General features: G+C 39.8%; 2 protein-coding genes across 4 annotated transcripts in view; one reads left to right on the top strand and one right to left on the bottom strand.

Annotated features, from left to right (window-relative positions):
* LOC131689250 (major facilitator superfamily domain-containing protein 6) overlaps positions 1–6,576 on the bottom strand; it is a 28,682-nt gene extending 22,106 nt beyond the window's left edge. For both annotated transcript variants that reach the window (XM_058974214.1, XM_058974213.1), the window contains exon 1: positions 6,132–6,576. In XM_058974214.1, coding sequence (XP_058830197.1) covers positions 6,132–6,198 — 67 coding nt within the window. In that variant the 5' untranslated portion in view covers positions 6,199–6,576. The remainder of the gene's footprint in view (positions 1–6,131) is intronic.
* Positions 6,577–12,258: 5,682 nt separating this feature from the next.
* Positions 12,259–13,922, top strand: LOC131689252 (uncharacterized). 2 transcript variants are annotated; one of them, XM_058974217.1, is made up of 5 exons: positions 12,262–12,422; positions 12,481–12,769; positions 12,833–12,946; positions 13,010–13,290; positions 13,350–13,922. In XM_058974217.1, the coding sequence occupies exons 2-5, from the start codon at positions 12,481–12,483 to the stop codon at positions 13,788–13,790; spliced, it is 1,125 nt and encodes a 374-aa protein (XP_058830200.1). In that variant the 5' UTR covers positions 12,262–12,422; the 3' UTR covers positions 13,791–13,922. The 2 variants fall into 2 exon arrangements, with proteins under 2 accessions (XP_058830199.1, XP_058830200.1); XM_058974216.1 differs by having other exon boundaries at positions 12,259–12,422; positions 12,833–13,290.
* Positions 13,923–24,149: the final 10,227 nt, after the last annotated feature.

Genomic DNA, 24,149 nt, shown 5'->3' with positions numbered 1-24,149 from the left:
AAAATGCTTTTCCGCAAAAATAATCAAGTTTAATATTTTTTCTTGACATTGGGGGGGAAGGGGAGGAGTTGCTTCTCTAATCTTCCGGTCATCACATCGCATGCTTTGGTATACTTAGTATGTATAACAAACATGAAGATGTGACACAAGGTGCCAAGAGCGCACTAAAATCCTGTCAATCCTATTTCTCATTGGATTGTCTGCTCTAAATATATCGCCAGGGGACCATTCATAAATGATGTTGGATATTGACAATAGGGAAGAGCGTCACGTAACGAGATAAAAAAAAACTAAAAATGAATTTTAAACGTATCAGCGGATCAGGGATAAAAAAAACCTACAACATTGTTTATGAAGGGCCCCCAAACAAAGAATATTCCATAACGAATATCACGTAACATCGGTGACAGAGCATTGGGATCAAAGCCAAGTCCCCCCTGGGTCGTGCAAAACTGAGAAGCAACATCAATTCAGGCACAGATAGCAGACGTCCATTTATTTTCATTTTGTTTTGTCTTTTCATTTGTTTCTCCTGCTACGATGTGTGCGGGAGAGCGGGACGGCCAAGGAAACGGAAAGCCAGTGGCCCAAACAGATCAGGAATAGGAGGGAGGACTGCGAACAAAGAAACCGACAACAGAGGAGAAATCGTTTATTTATTTATTATAGCTACGATACTAATCACAATTGTTTTGCTTTTCTTGTTTCGTTTCAGCAAACCAAAATCTATACGGACTAGCACATACGAACAGTTAGGCTTTGTAGGTTCTCATCTTGAGAAATGACAATGACACTGTACGAGATGGCGCTGGGCCTGTGGCCTTCGACTGGCATGGTCCATTCTCATTGATTCGGAAGTCTTCTTGGCTGGTTGGTAGATATGTGCTCCTACTTGCAAGTTGATCAATTCGCTTGGGTGGGGGACATGTGGATCCTACTAGTGGTCGACTCTTTTGATCGTGAGTATGAGGCTAGTTCAGGAAAGGAATGCAGGACTGGCACCTAAGAGATAGTTAATTATTCAGGACTTGTTCTTATGATTACTAAACTCGACCAAGCACACCGGCTCTCAGAAATGATAAGCAACCCTTTCGGGTCGGTGTGGTCTATTCGAGTCGAACCAAGCGGACATTCGGTTCGAGCAAACTTTATGGTTAATAGTGGATAAATATTTCTTACGCCTTTATTGGCAGAGATTCTTTTTGCGAAATCCTAAAATACCTTCACTGGTATAGCTACTCAGGAAAATAATAATAGAAAAATTAAGGGTTTGCCTGGTCCATAATGTAATGAATATGTATATTGACTAGAACAGGGATAATCGAGTTATGTTATAAGATAGAGAAGAAACAGCACAGTTGAAGGAAAAGTATTCGCGAGTAAGGACTAATACTGCTAGTATGTTTACCGTTTCAATTGATAGTCGATTGATCTGCTTCGGAACTAGCAGACAAAAAAGAGATTAGGAAGAGACAGAAGCGGATTCAATGCAAAACGACGTTACACGTTCTGAACTTGCGCCAAATAGTTTGTATGTATGTATGAAATTCGCAGACATCACGGCTGACTGCGATCTCTAATTTACTTAACAGTCGATTGATCCGCTTCTGATCTAGGGGACCCATGAGGAGATCAGGAAGAAAATAGAAGCGGAATCAATGCGAAGTTTTAATTGCATCACTGACGACTTAGCACGCGTTGTTAGGAGCAGGATACATTGGACCAGACAAAATAGAGAACTTGACGTTACGTTAAGCTGCAGTCCCATCTGCTCAAAAAAAAAAAAGCTGATCACAATTATTTTGCTTTTCTTGTCTCGTTTCAGCAAACCAAAATCTCTTTACTATCTCTTCATTTTCTGTCCCCAACTATCCTCTATGTAATGTATCTGAAACTTGTGGGACTGGTTAACAGCCGGCGCCTGCTTGTGGAAGAAACTGGTGTGCTATACGGACTAGCACATACGAACAGTTAGGCTTTGTAGGTCCTCATCTTGACAGAGTCTAGATGGGCGGATGAACGTCTGCCAGGGTGTGGGCTGAGAAATGACAATGACAAGTTTAATATTTTTTCTTGATATTAAAGGTGCTTTGGACAACGTGTCTTTCGAATATATTTTGCAAGCAGCACGAGGTCATGGGATACACACAATGCTTAGGAATCGATATCTGTGCCCGTCGTAAAGACAAGTAGAGATAAGGAAACTGAATGTCTGTGGATGTCCTCAAGATGGTGTGCTGTCACCTCTTCTATGGAACCTTGTCACCGATGGCTTGTTGAGAAAACTTAATTAGGTTTTCGAAATGTGGCTCTAGAGGCACTCTTGAACATAAAACCACTACATGTGTTTCTGAAACAAGACACTCTTTTTGTGCACACCACCTTAAGGTTACTGGGCTCTGGGGCAATAACCTAAAATATCGGGCAACTAATCACATACGACTGTGCCCAGTGGTCGCAATGGTACCAAACAAAACGTGCGTTTAATTAATGGTGCTCTAGGAGTCGATTTTAGCGATGTGGTGTATTAGGAATACTTTTTCAGAATGGAAGCCCTCTTCTTTTTATGTATACTGAATTGTGATTAATCCACCAAAAAGTGCGATAGAAAATGTATTTACACTAACTTTCGAAATGTGTCAAATGTCAATGACAAATTTATAGCAAATTCTTTTGCGAGAAAACTTGCTGAACCTGGTTATGGTGTCGAGACAAAGCGCGTTGTTTGTGGGCGGCATCCAAAAAATATTTTTTTCGTTATAACTTTTTTTTAGATTTTTGAAACTCTTCCAATGTTCTATGAAGTTATTGGAATTAAGAAATTACAGATATTTGTCGAAAACGTCAACATTTTTTATTTCAAAATTTAGGAGTTATTAAATAAAGTGGATTAAAATATTATATGAGCGTCAATTACTAAGAGATGTGAAAATATCTGGAAGACATTTCGATTTTATGAGAAAGATAGTGATAACTACTAAAAGCAAAAATACTAGTCACCACGAGCATCCACGGGCATGTACATAAAACAATACTTTCTAGCAATACATGTTTTGCATTTTGAATCGAAATAAGTAGAACTTTTACAACATTACTTTTCATGGGGATTTTTTCGATGTATCGAATGTTATAAAAATCATCGAGAGTATCAAAATATACATATAAATCGAGAACTCTGAATTTCTGTTATTTCAAACTTTCGATTTATTCATAAATTCAGTGGATTTGAAATGTGAATGCTACATGACGTTCAAACAGGTTTTCTTTTTTTATGATTAGGAATCATAGCGAAAAGTATTAGATGTCGTTTTCACGTAGTCAGACTTGCTATTTAGGAGCCGACTTGCCAGAAAATCTTTAGAAAAATATCTTCACCTATATATTCTCTGCCAAATTTTAACTACAAATATAGGATGTACGAAATCAAATTGCATCACAAAAATGCACGTATTTTCTTCTTAACATTGCTCGAAAGGTCTTGAACAACGTTTGGGCTAGCTTGTGTTTGTGCAGTGAAAATCGATTTTTCCTCATTTCTGTATCATAGGTTAACTGTGCCCCAACTCATCTTAGCTCCTGTATTTAGCCCAATCATTTGAGTCACATGCATGCGAGCAAACGCGACAAACACGTTAACATACGAACGCCCGCGATCACGCAAACTTAATAACATCACGGTAATAAGGTGTACATTTTAGCACTTACTAACTTTCAAACGCGGTCTCAAACGCGAACCTACAAACGTTCGTGTTCGCGTGATCATAAATCGGTCACGTCCGGAAATCATTACCCTAACTTGCATACATTCAGTTGGAAAAAAGGCCCATATCCACTAAACAACACGTTCCATGGCGACATGACAGGGAACACTAGTGATATGGAATATCTAACTTTCTTCTAGCATCTGAAACTTACACTGAAAATTAAGTATTAGATTCACGGTCCGCGCCCGATCATCCAAAAACATACGAGAATAGGCGAAAGGCATACGCTTATGAAATAGAATTCATACACGCGAAGCTACGTACGCAGTAGCACACGCGACATACAAATGCACACGCGATTGAACTCGTTAACGTACAAATGCTCGAGCTCTTCGCGATGATACACGTGATCGTGAAGTCTCATATCTGAACCGTAAAATGAATATCACAAACAGAATCTCGGCCGCTGAATTGGCTTTAAGCAGTGTTTTAGTGGGTGACGTTGCCTGTCTCGTCTGCAAATTATCAAATTTTGGTCTACGTGCTACCATGCTTAGACTGGGAGCCATTCGGGCACAAGCCATTCCACAAGTTCCCCAGCAGCAAAACATAGTTGAGAGGGCGAGTATTAATATTTGCAATATCCAGGTTTTTTTTAAAGATGATTTTTGGTAGGCTCTTCCTTGGAAATCGAAACTTTAAGATGATCCGATTAGATTATGTTTAGTTTTCCACTTTCGTCAATATTCAAATCGGCCTATCCTTTGTTAATTCAACAATAAAAGTGGCAATCATCACAAATTAACGTGAGACAATTATACGTAGAATGGTAACCGCTGCTCTCAAACCAATTCGTTTTTACTATTGACTGATAAGCTGAAAGGGGATTGAATACAGAAGAATTTCGCTGAACAGGAATGGGTAGCTTCTAAAGTTCAATAGACACATGTTCGCTTCAGTCTAGCTTATCATATTGCACTCCATTCGCCTTTGTTGCTATATACTGGAGCGTTGTCATTTTGTCGTGTGACCTGTATCATATATAGTGGAATGATCGGATCTGAGGGTGAAGTAGCATCAAGTCTACCCGAAAATGTTTGATTCAGCTTTATGGGGGCATAATTTGTTTCTCTTTTGTTTAAATAACCTATCATACTAGTTTCTATCTGAGTACAAAAACATCTAACTCAGAGTAAATGAATCAATTGAGGCGTATCTTATCGCATATTCAGTTTGTATTTGATGCCAGTCACGGTAAGCAGTCCGATGGGAAAGCAGATAAAGCAAAAGATTACAACCAGACATCGGAACGTTGTGAGACTGAAATTTTTTATATAGAGGATGATGGAGCGCAATCGTCCTGATATTGCTGTAGTAATACTTAGGCTTAAGATAGTTGCTTCTGATTTTTTTCGCTGTTACTGTGTGCACGTTTGTTATAGAAAATAATCAATTCGTGTATCTTGGGTAGTTAAAGTACTGACTTTATCTACCTGAAAAGGTCCTCGAGCGATCTGAACTAATATTACCCAACAAGCTCAGCGTCTTCTACAGATTAGAATAGTCTGTTTTGGTTTACCATAAGCACACTTGTTACGTTTTCTTGCATAAACTACGATTCAAGCGATACATCAGCTTCCTTCAACGGGGCGAGTGTTAACATCACGTCACCGTTCCACAATCTACGTTTTTCGCATTCACGTATTATGTACGTCAAAAGAGATAGATGTTTAGGGTCTAAAGGGAGAGTATACGATGTTCAACAATGCCGATCCGTCGTAATACATTTACGTGATCATAGCCAACAATACTCTTGTTTAGTCCACGGATCATTATATTGAATACTCATACATTTTTACACATTCATATAACAGGTTCATTTCCTTAACCTGATATGAAGCTTACGCTAACAGGTTGTTGTTGCAAATAAACATACAAAATACAAAGATATCATTCTTGCTCGACGTCGTCCCATGACAAAATCGAATCACCCAAAATTCAGTTTCATTTTTTGACCAACAGTTCACACGTGTCGCGCGTGAATGTCTCCATAAAAACTGCTGCCAATACTGTACCACTGACTAAAGACATCCAGATCGTTTAGTTGTATATATGATATTCTAAAAATATCCATGGTTGATTCAATGGAATGCGTAGAACGTTAAGAAGCATGCGATTCAATATGATGACATCTCAAGTTGCTACTCGGCCCCACGTTGCACTACGCATCATATTTTCGATGTGTTGACAGTCAGATGGGCAGAATACGAGGTAACATATTTCATGTTATTGTCTTCTTCGTTGCAACAACCTTCTTAATACATTCTTACGTCTGTACAGAAATACAGGTTTTATTACCTTTGAAGTAAGTTCTTATTAATTTTGGATCATGCGGACCACAATTAAATGTATTAAACTAATAGTTACCTGCATTGAAGAGGAAGTAGTGTGCCTTCATCGGCAGTAGTTTCTTGTTAATCTCAACGTTACCCATCTTGTTTCAGGTGTTTTTGCCTCTACTCTTACCGGCGTTTGCTTCGAATTAACTATTTCTATCACCAAATCAACCACACACTAATTTCTCATCACTTGTAAGGCATGAATGGTGGAAGTTTGACTAGAATCTAGGATTCATTGAATCTTGATGATTTACACAAGGTGCACTTGACACTGATCCTATTATAATCTATACTACAAGCTTGTTGTAAAGGAAACGTGTGGCTCTATCTTAAGGACAGCTAATAACTGCAATGAATTAAACACTGCTCCTAATACAAGAACGCGTGGACCCGGTATGCGCATTGCAATAATCTACAAAACAAACCAACAAGAATGCACCCACGACGGCATCTTTCGTACTACTAATGCGACTTCAATTACTACACTCTTGCGGCTGAAGATTATTATGCAACAAACAAATGAAACCGACACTCTCTCTCACACTCTCGGCGTAGTCGTATCACACATGACACTCAGCAAGTTCATCCTTCATTCCATGCATGTGGCGTGCTTGCTCAATGCCGTATATACAGGTGGGGCTAAGATGATGCAGCAGGATTCCGTTTTTGGCAACAATATTTTTAAAGTAGAATACTTCTAACGTTTCAATATAGGGGTCCCGTTTCAAAGTTTCTGCTGAGATATTTTCCCAGTCTTCAAATGCGAATAACTTCTGTTGTACTGATCGAAATCGCTATATTTTTGCACCATCTGATCGGAAATAAGTGCACGTATATTGTATTTGATTCCTTAAAATGCATGATTACTATGAATAACGAAAATAATGTATTTTGTGAAAGTGGTAACACAGATAACAGACGTTTAGGCTCTATTTGAATCGTGTGTAAATATCCGCTTCTGAAATTCCGAATAAATCAGACGTCTAAAACACGATTGGCAAACGTTTGTAGATGGCACAGTGATCGATACAATGCAGTTAGAGTGCAGCTGTCAAACACGTGTAACAAACAGTTGCGCAGATGGCAATAGTGAAACACGGATTTCCGACGTTTATCAATTTGAAAGTTTACACAGGTTTTTAAAGAAATTTTGTTCTAGCCTAAACGTCTGTTATCTGTGGTGGTAATTATCAGCGCTGATTGGTCCATACACTTCAATCAAGCAGCAAGCGTTGCTAGGACTGCCTCTTTGTTATCCAACGAACGCGACACCAGGATTACCATATTCACAGATTTTCTGTAATGTCACAGTTTTTTCATGATTTTTGCTCACAGATTCTTTTTTACAGATGACAGATTTTTGGCATTTTGATGAAAATTCCACAGATTTTTGGAAATATTGTGGTTTTTCACAGATTTTTCGGAAATTTATCACAGGTTTTCACAGATTTTTTCCTTTTTTAGTCATCACAGATGGTAAAAAGATTTTTTTGACCGAAACACAGATTTCAATGTGGCATCCCTGCGCGACACACGTATAAAAGCAGCACAAAAGAAAAAAAATCGTCGGTTTGCTTTCTAACTTCGTAGTAGTTGCTACGTTCCGTCAGCTCGAATCAATATATTCCATGACTGTTGCCAGAAATCATTTCAATGATGTACAGGCGCGCCAGTTTTATGCATACAAACATCACAGACCACAGAAAAAAATAGAACGCTCTTTCTTTCGGAGCTGAATAAAAGAATTTCAAGTGTTCGCTGGCGATGGGGTGGTTGGGTGCGAGACACCGCGCTCTTTCTCTTTCAATTATGTGTGGCGTTCTCAGATAAATTCACCACGGCGCGCGTTATAGAGTGCACTGCGGAGGGTGTATATTAGACCGGCAACAACTTTGACTTTTTTCGAAACACTGTTAAATCAAACGGTAATTGGTTTCACATACCATTTGTCAAATATGAGCTTTTTGCGGTGTTTTTTTATTAGTTTTCTTCTAGGAAGCGGTAGTGTGGGTGCGATAGACGATTTGAAGGAGATTATTTTGTTGGTTTGTTGAATACTGATATAAGTTTCTGCTGATGGTTTGATACTTGGGGCAAACTGGGAAAACGTTTTACGTTTTATAAACACAGTTTTATAACGATCCACAGAACCAGATTGTCTTGGTACTACATTTGTTGTTGGTTATTATCATCGTGAAAGTTGCAGTGTTATTGCAAAGAAACCTGGTTGGTTCTGGTTTGAATATATTATTTTTATAGGACATTCGCCTTAACTCTCTAATGCTGACATTCCAAGAGCAAATGCCCTCTACTGGCTTTTAACTATGGAGTGAGTTTAACTTCCAGTGAGTCTAAATAGTATTTGTTATCCGATTCAATACTATCCACTTGAAAAATAATTACCGACTGGAAACTTGGGATCAAAACTAGCAGTTGAATTTTGTCACACATGTGCCTCGGGCGGACGTTTGAAAGTTGCCAAAAACGGAACCCATTTGTTGCCAAAAACGGAACTTTTTTGTTGCCAAAAATGAAGCATGCCAAAAGCGGAACGTGCCAAAAACGGAATCTTACTTTACTTTGGTATTAGGTTCTTTACAGAAACAGTTAACCTCACTTTCTTGACAGATCGCTTGTACTGTTTACATGCACTTAGAAAAATTTGTAGACGAATAGATTCGCTTGAAGCAAATCGTAAAAAAAAATTAAGTCCATGTAAACAGTACAAGCTAACTGTCAAAAATGAACACTCAGTTCATTTGTGACTTCACCATAAAGTATTCAATTCGTAAGCTGAATCTTACATGAGTGGTGTGAGTGATACCAGAATTGAGTTCTACAAGATGACCGACATAAATGAACTCATGATGAATGAACTTCATGTTTGACGGAATTTGACCAGGGGAAAACGAAAAGTTCTACCACTTATAACAAATACCAACGGTATAAAAATAGCGTCGAGTTTTAAACCTTAACTTTTTTTCGTTTTTGACAATAAATTCTGTGAAACCGAATCAGTTTCGCGTACGGCGTTTTTTACTATCCTGGATGCACAAAGCATATTAAATATTTTATAGCAACAAGTTTGACAAACCGCAGCGTTACACTGTTTTAAGTTTTGACAAACTGATTAGTACACTGTTTGACAAGTAGACGAATAATCGCTTTGACAAACACAAATAGAAAGTTTGGCAAATATTTGAAGAACCAGTACACAGTATTTCAAATTTATTTCACGAAGGATGTCAAATATTATTGACGTTATGACAGTGTACTAGTAGCTAAAATAAACAAACCACCGAGAATAGGGATCTTTAATTTGAAAAATTGTGTCGGTTTTTCATATGTATTGATAGCGGGTGTCCTTACGAGTACACTCATATCATTCTTAAACCTCAATTATCCTTTTCTGATTTTTAAATTTAAAAAAAACCAAATTTTTTTTTTTATTCATTTCGTTTATTTGATAGGCACAAATGCGTTAGCTTGGCGGTGCCAAATTCTTTTGTTTTTACATTTTGTATATTTTAAAACTAGAAGGTTACAAAAAAAAAAAAAAAAAAAAACCTAATTAAATTCAACCAACAAACTGACAGTTGTCCTGCTAAATGACGTATCTGCAAATATCTCATTCGCTTCATTGTTAACCGGAACAACACCCCACACAGCATGATCTGGTACTTTTACAATCCGCTAGCAGCCTGCCATCCCAAGTTTCATATGCAAACTATGGTAGATCTGATAAGGCAACCTATAGAGTCGTGCAAGTCGTATGGGTTTTGATGTGTTATTGTCCTAAAAGGAAACAAACTAAAAAATGTTTTTTTGAATAGCTTCGGGCCTAAAAATTGAAAAAGGACTGAGACATTAACTCACGGTACTATTCTGCATCAGGATATGCCTTAACCCGCATACCCCTAAAGATCCCTATTGAGCTCTACAAGATGACGACACGAATGAACTCATGATGAATGAAGCTCATGGTTGACAATTCTCGGTGGTTTGTTTACTTCGTCAGTTGCGTGAGTTCGAGTGCAACGGGTGCTCAGCTGTTTTATTCGAACTCACGTAACGCCCATGTAAACAAATCACCGAGAATTGTCAAGCGAAGTTCATCCGAGTCATTTTGTGGGGTTATGTCGGTTGGTGTAAAACCTAATTGTTAAACATGAACTTCATTCATCATGAGTTCATTCGTGTCGTCATCTTGTAGAACTCAATTCTAGAGCCTTTTTTCATTAAGCGGCCCTTACAAATCAACATCGTCAATACAACTTTTTTCCATTGCGTACAATACTTTTGTCAATACTCTCTAGTATTGACAAAAATATTGAACGTGTAAGGGCCGCTTTACATCATATCTAACAGAAATGTCAAACGGAGAAAATCGCGTGCAAAAATTTCCTTGCAACTTTCAAATTTATTTATTTAACAATTAAAGCATACAGAAGGCTATTAATTCTACTATCACCTCTGCATTTACTCATTGCAGGATCGTATAAGCATATTACATGTTTTTCGCGAAGATAATAGGGAGATAATTGATAACTATTATTTTATTACATTTTGCCGATCATTGCTATAATGCTCTTTTACATATGTGGTCTTGGGAACACCGTTTGTAGATGGCACATTTTACCGTGACATATAGAGAGACGGGATTGTAGTTGTGATATATTTCATGTGCTGTATTGCAACCGAGAGCAGCCCCCTGTCAAGAATGGCGTCTCTGTACAGCCAGCATCATGAAAAGCAAAATAATAATTTTGGATCGAATCATTAAAAGCTGTATTTGGTTACTAAGTGCCGATTTTCTGAATGATATGGTATCTAATCTAGGGGCAGATCACTCTAAGAATGTATAACAAATTTGCATCAAATTGAAAAAAATGTATTTAATTTCCATTTTTGCATCAGCTTTGCACTGCCCCGCAGAAAAGTTTGTTTAACAAACGTCCTACGCTGATCCACTTTATTCGACGTTTTGTTAAATGTAGGGCTAGTTTTTTCTGTAGGGTTTTGACGTCTTACACGCAACGCAAATAACATTGCACGCAACGCAAAAACATTGCACGCAACGCAAAATACATTACGAATTTCTATTTTGATGGAAATAAATGCATTTAATTTCGCTGATTTTTAAAAATGCATCACAAGTGATCTGCCCCTAGTATCTAGTCATCCCGCAAAACGCGAAACGTCGTGTGGAATGCTTCAATATTGTGCATAGCGCCGAACAAAATTCTTTGTTTAGGGCTTTATAGCTATAACGCCCCATATATGTAGATCGCTGTCAAACTCCATATGTAGATATAGGGTTGCCAGGGGGCTGACCGAGAGTGTAGATATGAGGTTTGGCATTGGAAAAACATACTAACTACAGTCGACTTGGAGAAACATCACAACGCCAAACATCAGATCATCTACAAAATATTAGCAAAGCTTTGGTATACTATATGTGACATTTTGACTTAAGATTAAATTAACATATAAAGCGTTATCATTTTTCTCAATTATTTGTGGACGATAAAGAGTCAATGCTTAGCTTTTATTTGGCATAATAAACTCAGTTTGTTTACATTTGTTAGATATTACGTTTTGAACAAACAGTATAGAATTATCCCTTGAACTACAATGCCGTCTTATGAATTTTTCGATTTTCGATTGAGAACCTAGAAACTAACCCAAGTTGCTTCAAACGAACATTTTTTATTGGAACTGAGTTGGGTTCTCGCCAAACAGCGGTTGTGTGAGCGAACCTGAAATGTATTTCAGGTTAGAACCCAACTCGGTTTTCAGTTCAGTGGCGCATAACCTAGGTTCGAAACTAGCTTCAAACAAATGGTTTCAGTTAGGTCCGAAACTGACTTATGTGGTTTTCGTTTGAGGCGAAACTGAGTCAGTTCCTAACCCCAACTGCTGTCAAAATGTATGAACTGACAGCGGTTGGGGTTAGAACCCGACTCAGTTTCAGGTTCAAGCGAAATCGCCATTAGTTTCAGCCTCAAGCGAAAACAACATAAATTATACATGAAAAATGTATAGCTTTGGGAAAAAACGAAAAAAATGTTTTGTTCAATTTGAGCGCCCTAAATAATATTGTTTTGCTCTTCTGCACCACGGCAACGCACATATGCGTCTCGAAGACAAGTGAAATTCAACCAGAAAATATGATGTTCGTTTGTCTGTGGATATACGATATCTCATCGTCACAAATACGACATTGCGACAATCACCTGTTCAACTTATTGTATTTTTGCGATTTTTTACATCTGAGCGAATGGAATTAGCTTATCAATGAAACACATCAATCTTAGCAGTAAGTCTATTGTAAAATACTTTTAATTCGAATAATATATTAAACAATTGCTACACAGATGTATGCCGTGGTGCAATTCATCGAAAAACAGAAACTCAACGTTCTCACCGTTCCGCTTACATGGGTGGAAGGTGACATGCTAATGTGGCCAGAATCGACACACGATGTTATTGAAAATATTCGCGTCCGAGGACAACCTTACGGCGGTCCTACCAGAGCAATTCCGATGATTTTAGAAGGACAGTTCAACCATTTCGACGAAGCTGAAAGATTCGCGGCAACGATTATGGCAGCGAATGATATTAAACGTGTTGCAGTGCAAGATCTCAGGGATGAATTATTTGAAAGTCAGTTATCATTAATAATGTGAGGATTTCGTTGTGACCATTCTATATTACATTTTTATCCAGATGCGGTGAATTGCCTAAATCAATCGCGTTCATGTCAACAAATCTCCCCCTTGAAACTGGAAATAGATGAACCAACGTATTCTCACATTGAATCATCAACCTTACCCAATGAACGTATTAATATCATGATTAATAGTTATCTAAATAATCCGAACACTGAACGCTTATTTTTTTCAGATGATTCTGTTATTCTCACACATGCGGTACTAAAAAAAGAACTGGACAGTTTGAGAAAAGATTTGACTAGTATTATTCAAACGACTGTTCAAGCAGCTGTTGAGAGCTGCTTGCAAACAAGAACGATTCCATTGGCGCCAGAATTGAAAAGGCCAGCTGAAATTCCAAAATTGGTACAAGACGGTAAGAGTACTGTCGAAAATCACAAACCGATCAACAGTGAAGAGCAAATCTGTAGATGGAACATTGAACTAGCTGACGATGAATTGTGTCAGCAATATGTAAGTACCTTGTTATAGAATTAGCAGCTCCATTTAATTGATTTTCTTCTCTCTTAAAGCTAAAATATTTTGCAAAAATCATTACACCAAACTCACACTTGGGCAAGGGTGATAATGCTTGTTACACCATTGTCGATTGTTTGTTCACCCGGGAGTTCTGGAATCAATTCACCTGGACTGGAATCAACCGAGGCAAGAAGTCAAAACGAGGTTTTAGAGAATTCGGAAACGTTAAGCAACTGCTTCTGAACATCATTCGCATTGGCGATCCCTCCTACAATGTTCACAAGCTGGAATCATTCTGCAAAACTCGCCTGTTTCGACACGCGAAAGCGCGCGCACTGAATCCGCGGCTTCGTAAATCTGTCTGTCGTCCTGGACGATCCCGGGGAAGGACTGAACATATGTCTAGTGACAACGATAATGTTCAAGACAGTGGCACTGATAGTGACCGTGGTAGTGCAAATTTTAAGGGGCAGAGTTCAAGCCGAGCAAGTTGATAGCATAACTCGTTTGGGGGTTGAGTGTTCTTGCATATGCATTCCATTTGTTTTACTATTTGACAAAGATTACATAAGTTACAGTGATCGTATCACTAGTTAATATTGTTTTTTAAGTTAGCAGTTTGAATAGAAACCTTTAATTTCAAAAATATTCTTTCGCAGACGCATGAATTATCACATATTCCCAATGCTTTCGTATCCTGAGTTCATACTCATTATAGTGTAGAAAAAATGCACAAAAAATACTTTACTCCGGTTTACTTTACTTTGCTTGGTTGGGGTCATCGTGCCCTGTTCCATTCTCAAGATTCCACTGGAATTGTTATAAGGCTGGTTCATATGTTGTGACTTATTGAACTCGTATAAGTGCTTTTTCGTCGGTGTCTGTGTGACCTTCAGCGATGCCCATACACAGAAAACCATGGCACTGAAGTAAGCATTATATTCACTATATCAGTGATTCTCAACCTGTGGTCCGCGGACTCCTGGGGGGACGTGAAGTCGTAGCTGGTGGTCCACGAAGAAAAATACATTTTTCCGAGGGCATATTGAAATTTCAAATTTTGTCTCCTAACAAACTGAAAATATCATGTTGATAGCATACAAAATTGATGTTTATCCGTAAGTGTCCGCAGCAACCCAGGGTGATTTCTAAGGGGTCCGTGATTCGAAAAAGGTTGAGAACCGCTGCGCTATATATATATAACAGCTTTCCAGTGTTTAGAGGCTCTATACAAGCTTTGCAATGTCTAAAATTTTAAGCAAGCTCCGTAAATGTCTACCGTGACCGGCTCTAATTCTGCGCAGCGCCTAATACCGTGTTTTTCTGAGTGTTGTGAGCATGGCAAGTACCGTTCTGCGCCAATTGTCCCTTGTTCCAAAACACAACTGGGAAAACGCGATTGAAGATGTCAATTATCATATTCTGGTTGTAGTTAAAAACTGAAAAATCCAACCATTGACAATCGTATTTTCTCTGGTTCTAAACAATGGAATCACGTAGCAAGTAGTGCGCTGTATTCGTGCAATGTTACGCTATACAGTGGAGACCCGATTTTATCAGCACCAGATTTTATCTGCCCTCGATTTTATCAGCTTTTTGACCCGATTTTATCAGTTTCATATGAAAATTGATAGTTGGTAGTTTGATGGGCTCTAGCAGACGAATTAAGTTGAATTCGAGAAAATCTTTTCTTGGGCATATATTTCTTATCTTAGAGATCCGAAAAATGCAAAAATAAAATATTGATCTTTTTTTAAATTTTGTACTGTCAGACCCCCTTAAGGGGAACTTAAAGTAAATAATCAGAAAAGGTTTCAGGGCTATTTCTAAGGACCAAAGAAGAATATTTTAAAAGCTTCGGTGTATTACAAATGCAGAAAAATATACGTCCCTATTTTATCAATGGCCCTGTTTTATCAGCTTAAAATTCTCCAAGGGGCTGATAAAAACGGGTCTTCACTGTACAGCGCACTACTTCCGACATCACGGATTAGCACTAAACAAGAGAAAAAATGATTGTCGCTGGTATAACTTGTAAGCTAAATAATTTAAACAATTTTTTTTTTGTTGGCATACGGCTTCTGTAGAAAAGCGATGTCTAGGCACTCTTTGGTAGACCTCCGGGCAAGGACGCTTGTGGCACATTTTGCATGGTGAAGGTTCATCTGAATGCAGCGAATGCTCTTTTTTTCGATGTTTCTTTGCCGTCGAATTTTGGGGTCAACGCTTCGTCCCCTTTATTGTACCGACGGCTAGCGGCAGCCTGTGTGCAGTCCGACGTTCCAGTAACCTTTTTTGACCCAGTATTTGTTTCGGCTCTTGCCATTTGCGCTCCTTCGCCTACAGGAGGTTTTCGATCCTCTCCTTGCGTTTCAGTTCGTAAGCCGTATACGGTAGGGTGCTTTTGTGTATTGTTTGTGAGACGGGCTACCACCGATTCACTCGTTACCCTTGCTGCAGGCTTGCTATGATTAGAAGTCCGTCGTGAGGTGCTCTGTGCTGGGAAATTGTCGTTCTGATTCTACACCAGGCGGAGGATGTTCCCATCGGAGCTGTCGGGGAAATACCCGATGTAAAGCGCTTGTTTTAGAATCTGCGGCGCCTGTGTTTTCCAATGAAGCGCAGAGCTTGATCGCAGATGTGGCATCCTACAGCCGCTTAGCCGTATCTTTGTCTACACAGGCGATTTCTAGATACCCTTGTTTGTAGATGCACTTCCTAAATTTGGGTCTCGTATTGCTTGAGCTCTGCTCTATGACGTATCAATCAGCGCACATCGAATAGCATTCAGCTTTTACGGTTGCGGTTCTTTCCTGGACCCACTAATGTTCGGCGAGTCCGTACGCCGACTGTCGAACGCTGTCGCTTGGATGGTGCATGCCCTATTGGAACTTTTTCCAACTCTGGTGCTTCAGCAGGTTTGTAGCCGTTTTTCAGCAGCCACCCATAACGTTTCTTCGCCGCTCCACTTAAGTGACGAGTTCTTCGTGTTCCTCTTGTTTTATTCTCGGAGCCCTTCGACTCACCAGTTGCACCGCCGAACTGACCTGTGTCCTCCTTCGTCACTGCCCGATCCTCGTCTCTATCTGGAGAGTTGAGAATAGACGAAGTGCAGGACAGAATATCTTCCAACGAACCACTATTCAACAGCTCTTCAAGCTTACTTCCCGCGCACTATTTTTACTCTTCCATCTTCATCTCCACAATCTCTTCCAAACTCATGTTTGCAGTATTCTTAGTGTTTTCCGTGTTGTTCACACGAATGGCCAGGGAAAGAAAGTCAACCCTGTCAGAGCATCGCCTGACACGGTAAGGGCAAAAGTGATGTGGGGTACGCTCTGGTTCCCTACAGACTCCGTACGTGGCTTCGTATTTGTCATCAATAATTATTCGGATCCCAGTCCTAGTTTTGCGTAGGGTTGAGATTCGAAATGTTGATGGTCTCTCCGATATTCATCCCTCGGCATTGGTCGCGTCATACCTTGTACTGTGTTATCTCACTATTTCAAGACACGGGTATTGTTAGTCGCCTGTTACGACATGAGGAACAGAAACCCAGTGGGTCAATTAACCAATCCATGAGATGTCCTTGATCAGTGGATTATTTCTTGTTTATTTCTTCTGACGTTACTCCGGTGGGCGCAACTCCGATAAATTCCCCGATTGGATCCAACATCAAACGAATCGGGGAATTTATCGTAGTGACCAGTTTAGATTAAATGTTGACATATTTTTTGGGATTGTAACCCTTCCGAGTTTGACGCGAGGACTCCGGTTTTCGAATGCGATTTCCGGACCTCCAGAGTCTGATGAGAAAAAGGATCATTTTTACTTTTATAGTACTGAGCTTCTAACGAGTTCTTCCCGTGTTCTCGCTGACTGCTCCTGCAGCGTCTGTTTTCCGAAAAGGGAAGATGTACTCCTTTATTGGAAATTCTCTAGCGACTGTGGTGACGAATAACCAAATTCTTTGGGATCCGCTAAGATTACAGGAAGACACCGCAGTGTGCTTCCCACACTGCTCTGGAGAAGAGCTATGCTCGTTTGGTTTATCCTCCACAGCGAGAGTGGCTGGTGCTTTTGGATTCTTTGTGGTTAGTCGTGGAAGATAAATTGTTCATCTATCTAAACCGAAAAATGGTTTGCAAATGCGAACAATTTATAGCTTAATGGGAACGATACAGTACAGACAAGTGGTGCGCGTTATGCTTTGCCAAAACAAATTGGTAATTTTACATGCAGTGCTAAATTGATAACCTGAAGAGTTACAAAGGGATTCAAAGAAATAAACTTGTTTCTGTTCAACTGAGTAGGTAATAAATCCATGGCCGTGTGGTATCCGGCGAGCTCAAATCTCTCGAAGTCTTTCAGCCGAGAATTGACCCACTTATTTCTGTTCCTATGTCGTAAGAAGCGACTAACAACAGATGTGGCTGTGGTCCACTAGGAGGTTGATAACAGTCTATTATCTTTCTCCTGACTAAACCAGCTTGGGGGCCGTGTTGAAGTATCTCAGTCAAGAATTGATCCACTGGGCTCCAGATCCCATATCGTAAGAGGCGTCTGAAAAGAAGACTCCTCGAATCTAAGTGTTTCTCCATGCCGAGGACTGAATGACTGGTATGATTAAAATATGCCAGTCGCGCACGGAGTGTCGTGGGTATTGTTTTAGCTGTGTTAAGCGAATCTCTTACACAGTGAACGTTTGTTTCTTCGCATATCGTGAGATTCAAATGATGGTCATGTCACTAATGCCCACTTCGGGGTTCGCTACAGGCGATTATAAGCCAACGTGTTTGGTATCTTCTAGTAGCTGTACAATAAGTGCCGGTGATGAAATGTGCAAAGCTCTGATCGACCATGGTTCGAGTAGTCCAAATAAATCTTCATCATAGACGTACAGCCATTATGAATCTATCCCACCTTGTGCAGGAAGCAAAACCTTTCATAGGTTCAAGAACCGTATTTCCATGAAGGAACCTTCTATGTTGTAAGGCTACTTAACCCCGTCTTCGTAGCTTACAAGAAAATGGCATGACAAATCCATGCTGAATGCCTCGTGCATGTTAAGTGCGATCTACGCCTATCTTTTAACCGACCTCAAACTAGTGATATTTGTGCTGTTACAGTCAATGTTGATAACATAAACAGGAAAAACTTCTATTGTTCGGCATATTCGCCGCAGAATGAATCATCACCTTCTTATGATTCCAAATAACCACCACATAATTTGAGACAGCTCAGATATCAATTTGAGAGGCTCCGAATTGATGGACTGTTTAAGCAGCTCAAATTTGCATATACTTAATGTAGCAAATCATCCATCATTCGCACGATCTGGCAGAGAAGAGGTGTTAGATGTAACTCTTTGCTCTGACTGTATTACGCATGAGTTTGCAAACTGGCTCGTACCCAACGAGCTCGAACCGTTGCTATCTGATCATAAGTACATCGTCTTTGATCATTTGGACGCCTAGATGTAGCAACCTCTTGCGGTGCTACTGTGTGATAATTCAATTTTGAATAAATGGTAGAAAAACTTGAATTTAATTGTGTGGACTTTGCTAGATTGTAAATTTCCACTCGTTTTGATGAAACCGTTGATGCGTTTACATCCTTTTTGGATTTTCGGGGAATTTGAGTCACTTCACACAACATCAGGTGTGAATACTGGTAGTTGCTCCTTCTAAATCCTTAAAAATGGGGAACAAATTGATCAACAACAAAGAAAAGAAGCACAACCGCAGAGGTACTCTCTTCAACAATGCTTCGGCTCATTGTATAGAGTCTTCGAGTCTCAATACTTATCGAGTGCAAGCAAGGTTGGAGAAAGGTCACTTTTCGATTGCTCTGAAGGATGATCTGTAAAAAGATCTTCGCGGGTGTCTCCTTTCAATCCCTACTAACTCATTCATCCCCAGTTTCAGTGAGTTTGGCTAGGTATGGTATTGTTTGGTTCTCTTGAGTTCCACAATTCTGGTTCGTGGGCAGTTTGCTGGGAAGTTCTGAGAATCAACTCGCTTACAGAGAAAATACAGCAGTATTTTTGCAGTATCGACGACCGTTTTCTGGAATTTCTTGCGAAAAAGGGTTATAAACTTAACTTTGGGTTCCAAAAAGTCACGGCGAATGTTTATAAACATAAATCGGTTTAAGCCGAATTCGATTGACAGTATCTCTTCGGGGGTGTATTCGTTCTGTTATCTCAATATCCCCTCGAGGGTGCTGATATATCCCCTCATCGAGAAGTGTCTTTATTCCCTTGGGAGTGAAGAATAATTCCGTATTGTCTCTGTGTCGTTATTTTTCTTATCCCTTACCACCACCTTCACCACAATCACCTTACCACTTCCCCAATCCTGCCTATCAGAGAAATGACGAAAGGCCAAATCATGGCGAGGCGCAAATCGCAGATCAGTATGGGAACGTGCCATTTGAGCCAGTCGCTACTGATTCCTGATACATAGGGATTCAAAGAAATAAACTTGTTCTGTTCAACTGAGTAGGTTATAAAAATCGATTAAAATGCTCTAAAATGCCGAGAGATCGGTTTGATTCAAATTTCTGACTGGTTTCAGCGTGTATTCAATTTTTTCTTGAAGCCTATCTCATGTTAGTAAAAATCTCCGGATGGATGCCTCACCAGGGGTTGTAACCCTGCATATTTAGCATTTTAATGCATACTTGAACAAAGTGAAGTATATTCTGGATAGTTTTGTTTAAAAACCTAATCAGGGTAGAGGTCAATGAAATTGAAAATGATTGAGTGACTGGGATGTTTGAATGAATGGTGCAACGAACAACAGCCGTTTGAAAATAGTAGGGTAAGATTTAAGATTTGTCCCTCTTTTAAGTTCAAACAAACCAGTTGAAAATTGGCAACTTTGATCCGAAACCGAGAATGGACCATGCCAGTCGACGGCCACAGATCTTGCGCCATCCCAGTACAGTAAAATTGTACATATAAGATATATGTGTTAGTGCTACTTACATATTTCATTTGAGTGTCTCATTCCCTCTTAAAACTCGCGCGATAGCTACAAAATTGCAGCTTACCGCGGCTAATCTCTTTGGGCGTTTCGACACCATTGATCGATCGTCTCATAGAATCAAAATCTCTGTCGTCGAATCCGCCATTTCCTTAGCGAGGAGCTCTATTGAATTACAATTTATCATTTTCTTAATATAGAGTAGAGTGGGGTCAAGTAGGTCACTGATTTTGACAAACAAGCACTCGTTGGAAAGGTTATACATCTGGCAACGTTTTGGCGATAATGTTTTTATGCCTGGCTAAATATTTTTCAAGTTAAATCCAATAAGGCGAAGGTACTTTTTCCGATGTGTTTAAAATCTGGGGGTACGATAGGTCGCTATATTCGAAGTTAAATTAAACAATGTACACGCCTAGAAATTCACCGGTTCAAGTTTTATTTGAAGATATTAATACTGTAGATTATTCGAAAATAAAATTGACGTCATTCAGGTAAGAAAAAGAGAAGTGGCAAGTTATGTGAAAAATCATGAAACCGCGAAAAAAGCATGTGCCCTCGTCGTCGCATGAGTGTGGGATTGAAGTTGTTCATTCCATCTCACGTGGTTGACTAGCTGTGAGACAATCAGTAGCCCCAAACGGCTGACCTATCGTACCCCCAAGCGTATGCTTTATGTTGATGTCAAAAACAAAGATATCGAAAAACCAACAGAAAACTCGTGTTCAGCATTAATTTTTACGTAAGAAAAAACTCTTTTTTTTACATTGATTAAATGGTGTCGGGCCATTAGGCCGAAAGCCGTTAGGCCGAATGCTGCAAGGCCGAACGCCATTAGGCCGAATGGGTCATAAAGCCGAATGTCATTAGGCCGAATGGGTCATTAGGCCGAACGCCATTCGGCCGAATGGGCCATTCGGCCGAATGGGCCATTAAGCCGAATGGGTCATTAGGCCGAATGGGTCATTAGGCCGAATGGGTCATTAGGCCGAATGGGTCATTAGGTCGAATTGGTCATTAGGCTGAATGGGTCGTTAGGCCGAATGAGGCAGTAGGGCCAAATGGCTCATTAGGACGTATGTACCATTGCGCTGAATGTCATTTGATTAAAAGCATCGTTTCAGAGACTTATTGAGATGACGCGTTGATAATCGAAGGTGCTTGGCTTTTCTCTGGAGAGTGCTGTATATTCCTTAACATCGGTTGTGATGGGTTTATTTATATGTATTTTATTTAGAAACTTTTTTTTTAATTTGCTGATTGCGGATACCAATACGTTATTCATTAGCATTGCATGTATCGTCCGGAACACTAAGATACACAAGCCGTATGTCATGAGATCAAAAATTGAGTGTATGTCATAACGTCCGAAAAATTAAAGTTTCAACCCAAATTGTTTCCGATGTTTACAACGTACCCCTAGTGCGTCATAAGGTCTCTCTGGCACAATGACGCATATTCGCTATCAGTTTTAATATTAGCAGGCGCCTCAAAACATCTCGTCATAAAATTTCTTTACGAGTACAAGTGGAACCTCCCTTTGAGTACTTAATTCCCTCACGCTTCACCATTCTATTGACGATTTTCCTAGTCCATTTAACGAGCTACTTTCTCCCAATCTCGGTGGAGTTGCATGATTTAAATATCTTTACGCATTTTTGCTCGTAAAAAATAACAGATGCATATAGCAACGATCCTAGAAACGAGCTTAGCAACGAACAATAAACAATTGCTACCTGCTTTACGAGCCTGATTGAAAATTCGATCATCAAATTTGGTTGTCAAGGCCGCAAAAACTGAAGGGACCGTTCTTTCTTCTTTACTTCAAAAGATCTAGTATACGATGTACCATGGAATTTGGAATACTTCTTTGTGAGCTGGTAGTCTCGATTAACCTCTGATCGTTAGCTAGTTAGTCCCCGCTGCGCTGTCTTCCTATATACCCTCCGTCTTTTTGATCTGTATATTCCAATGTATTGAATTATCAACAAACCAGGTCGAAACGTGGCATAACCAGTCGAAACTTGTTGGAGCACCGCATGTGAGAACATGGAAGACGATTGACGAACTTCGTTTGGACAGATAGCTGGTAGTGTGTGGGCGAATGTGTTCCTTGTTGGAGGAAGAACCGCATAGAGGAATGAATACGCTCAGAAGAATGAACGACTCCTTAAAGTCGTTAAAAATTTAATACCTATGCAATTAATGAATATATTATTGCTTTTGTAGGAATCATTTCCGAAATAAAATATACGATGTTAACTGCAATCAGATAGAGTCCAACGTGGTTCTATAAGTTTTAGCTAAACATTCCCTAGAAAATATAATGTCGAAGAGTTTTCCCTAGAAATTACCAAACAAAACCATTCTGATTATAATATCAATATCCGGAAAAAATTTCTCAGAATGTACCGTTCATCAGAAAATCAACTCCAAAGTATATTGCCAATGATTGATATTTCAAAATAAAATCCCATTTATAAAAAGCATTGGCAATAAAAGAAAATTAAAATAAAAAAAAATCAGTTTAACTTAATATAACCACTAGCTATAACTATTTTTCGGTTGTTACACTGCTCTAGCGCATGCGGCCTAGCCGCATAACCGAGGACAAGGATCCGAAGCGGCGTAAAGCCGCTGAGGATCCGCCGGACGAGGTGGCCGCCGACCCGCCGTCGGAAGCGGCGGCCTCTCGCAAGAAAACCTGTGATCCACTCGTTTGCCCGGATTACTCAAACATAGGGGCTTTTTTTTTAGTTTAAGTCCGACGGAGCGGAGCGATGTCGGACAGCACTTGACATAAAGCGATGTGGCGTAGCCACATTAGGCGTCGCTTTCACTTATTTGTTCCATTACAGCAACGAGAAAGGTGTTGTAAATATTCTAAACATTATTATTGTAAGTTTTAAAAAATCGTAAAAAGTCCCCCTTCATTGAAAGTTTTCAGTTACAACCGCAATACATATTTATCATTGTTTATTCGGCCTAATGACCCATTCGGCCTAATGACTCATTCGTCCTAATGACTCATTCGGCCTAATGACCCATTCGGCCCACTGACCCATTCGGCTTAATGACCCATTCGGCCTAATGACCCATTCGGCCTAATGACCCATTCGGCCTAATGACCCATTCGGCCTAATGACCCATTCGGCCTAATGACCCATTCGGCCTAATGACCCATTCGGCCTAATGACCCATTCGGCCTAATGACCCGTTCGGCCAAATGGCCTTCGGCCTAATGACCCTTTCGGCCTAATGGCAGTCGGCCTAACGGCATTCGGCCGAACGACATTCGGCCTACCGGCTTTCGGCCTAATGACCCAGCACCGATTAAATGTACTGTACAGATGACGAAAGACAATGCATTTTTGCAGAACATCACGCGAAAACCTAAATGACGCCGTAACTAATGCAGTTGATCCACGGTAACAACGGAAATGACAGTCGTCAACGATGTTCTCTACCGTGTATCCAATTCACACAAGATGAGCAACCTCTGCAATAATATAGCAAAGCTAATGTCCTATACCTATTGTACCCCCATACCTATTTGATCCCATTCTACTCTACCTGAACATAAAATCAACAAAGGCTGTCACCCACCAGTTTGGCTTTAACAAGCCGTAACGCGGGTGGTGCCGTGAACACTGCCGAATAGAGGTTGAGAACAACTTGAAGCAACAGCTGATGCTGCTCTAAATGTATGTGACCCAAGACTGACTTGGGTAGTTCCATCGAGCCTGTTTTGCATACCTCACATAACTAGAACTGTAATCAGCGTATTATATTAAAATAATTTATTAATTTGCATTATGGGCACTGTTTAGAAAGTGGAGTCATCGAATAAAGTACTGAATATCA

The sequence above is a fragment of the Topomyia yanbarensis genome, chromosome 3, assembly GCF_030247195.1.
Source record: "Topomyia yanbarensis strain Yona2022 chromosome 3, ASM3024719v1, whole genome shotgun sequence".
In the NCBI taxonomy this organism is placed as follows: domain Eukaryota; kingdom Metazoa; phylum Arthropoda; class Insecta; order Diptera; family Culicidae; genus Topomyia; species Topomyia yanbarensis.
Note: the sequence above shows the minus strand (reverse complement) of the source record. Positions and strands in the feature narration are given on the sequence as shown.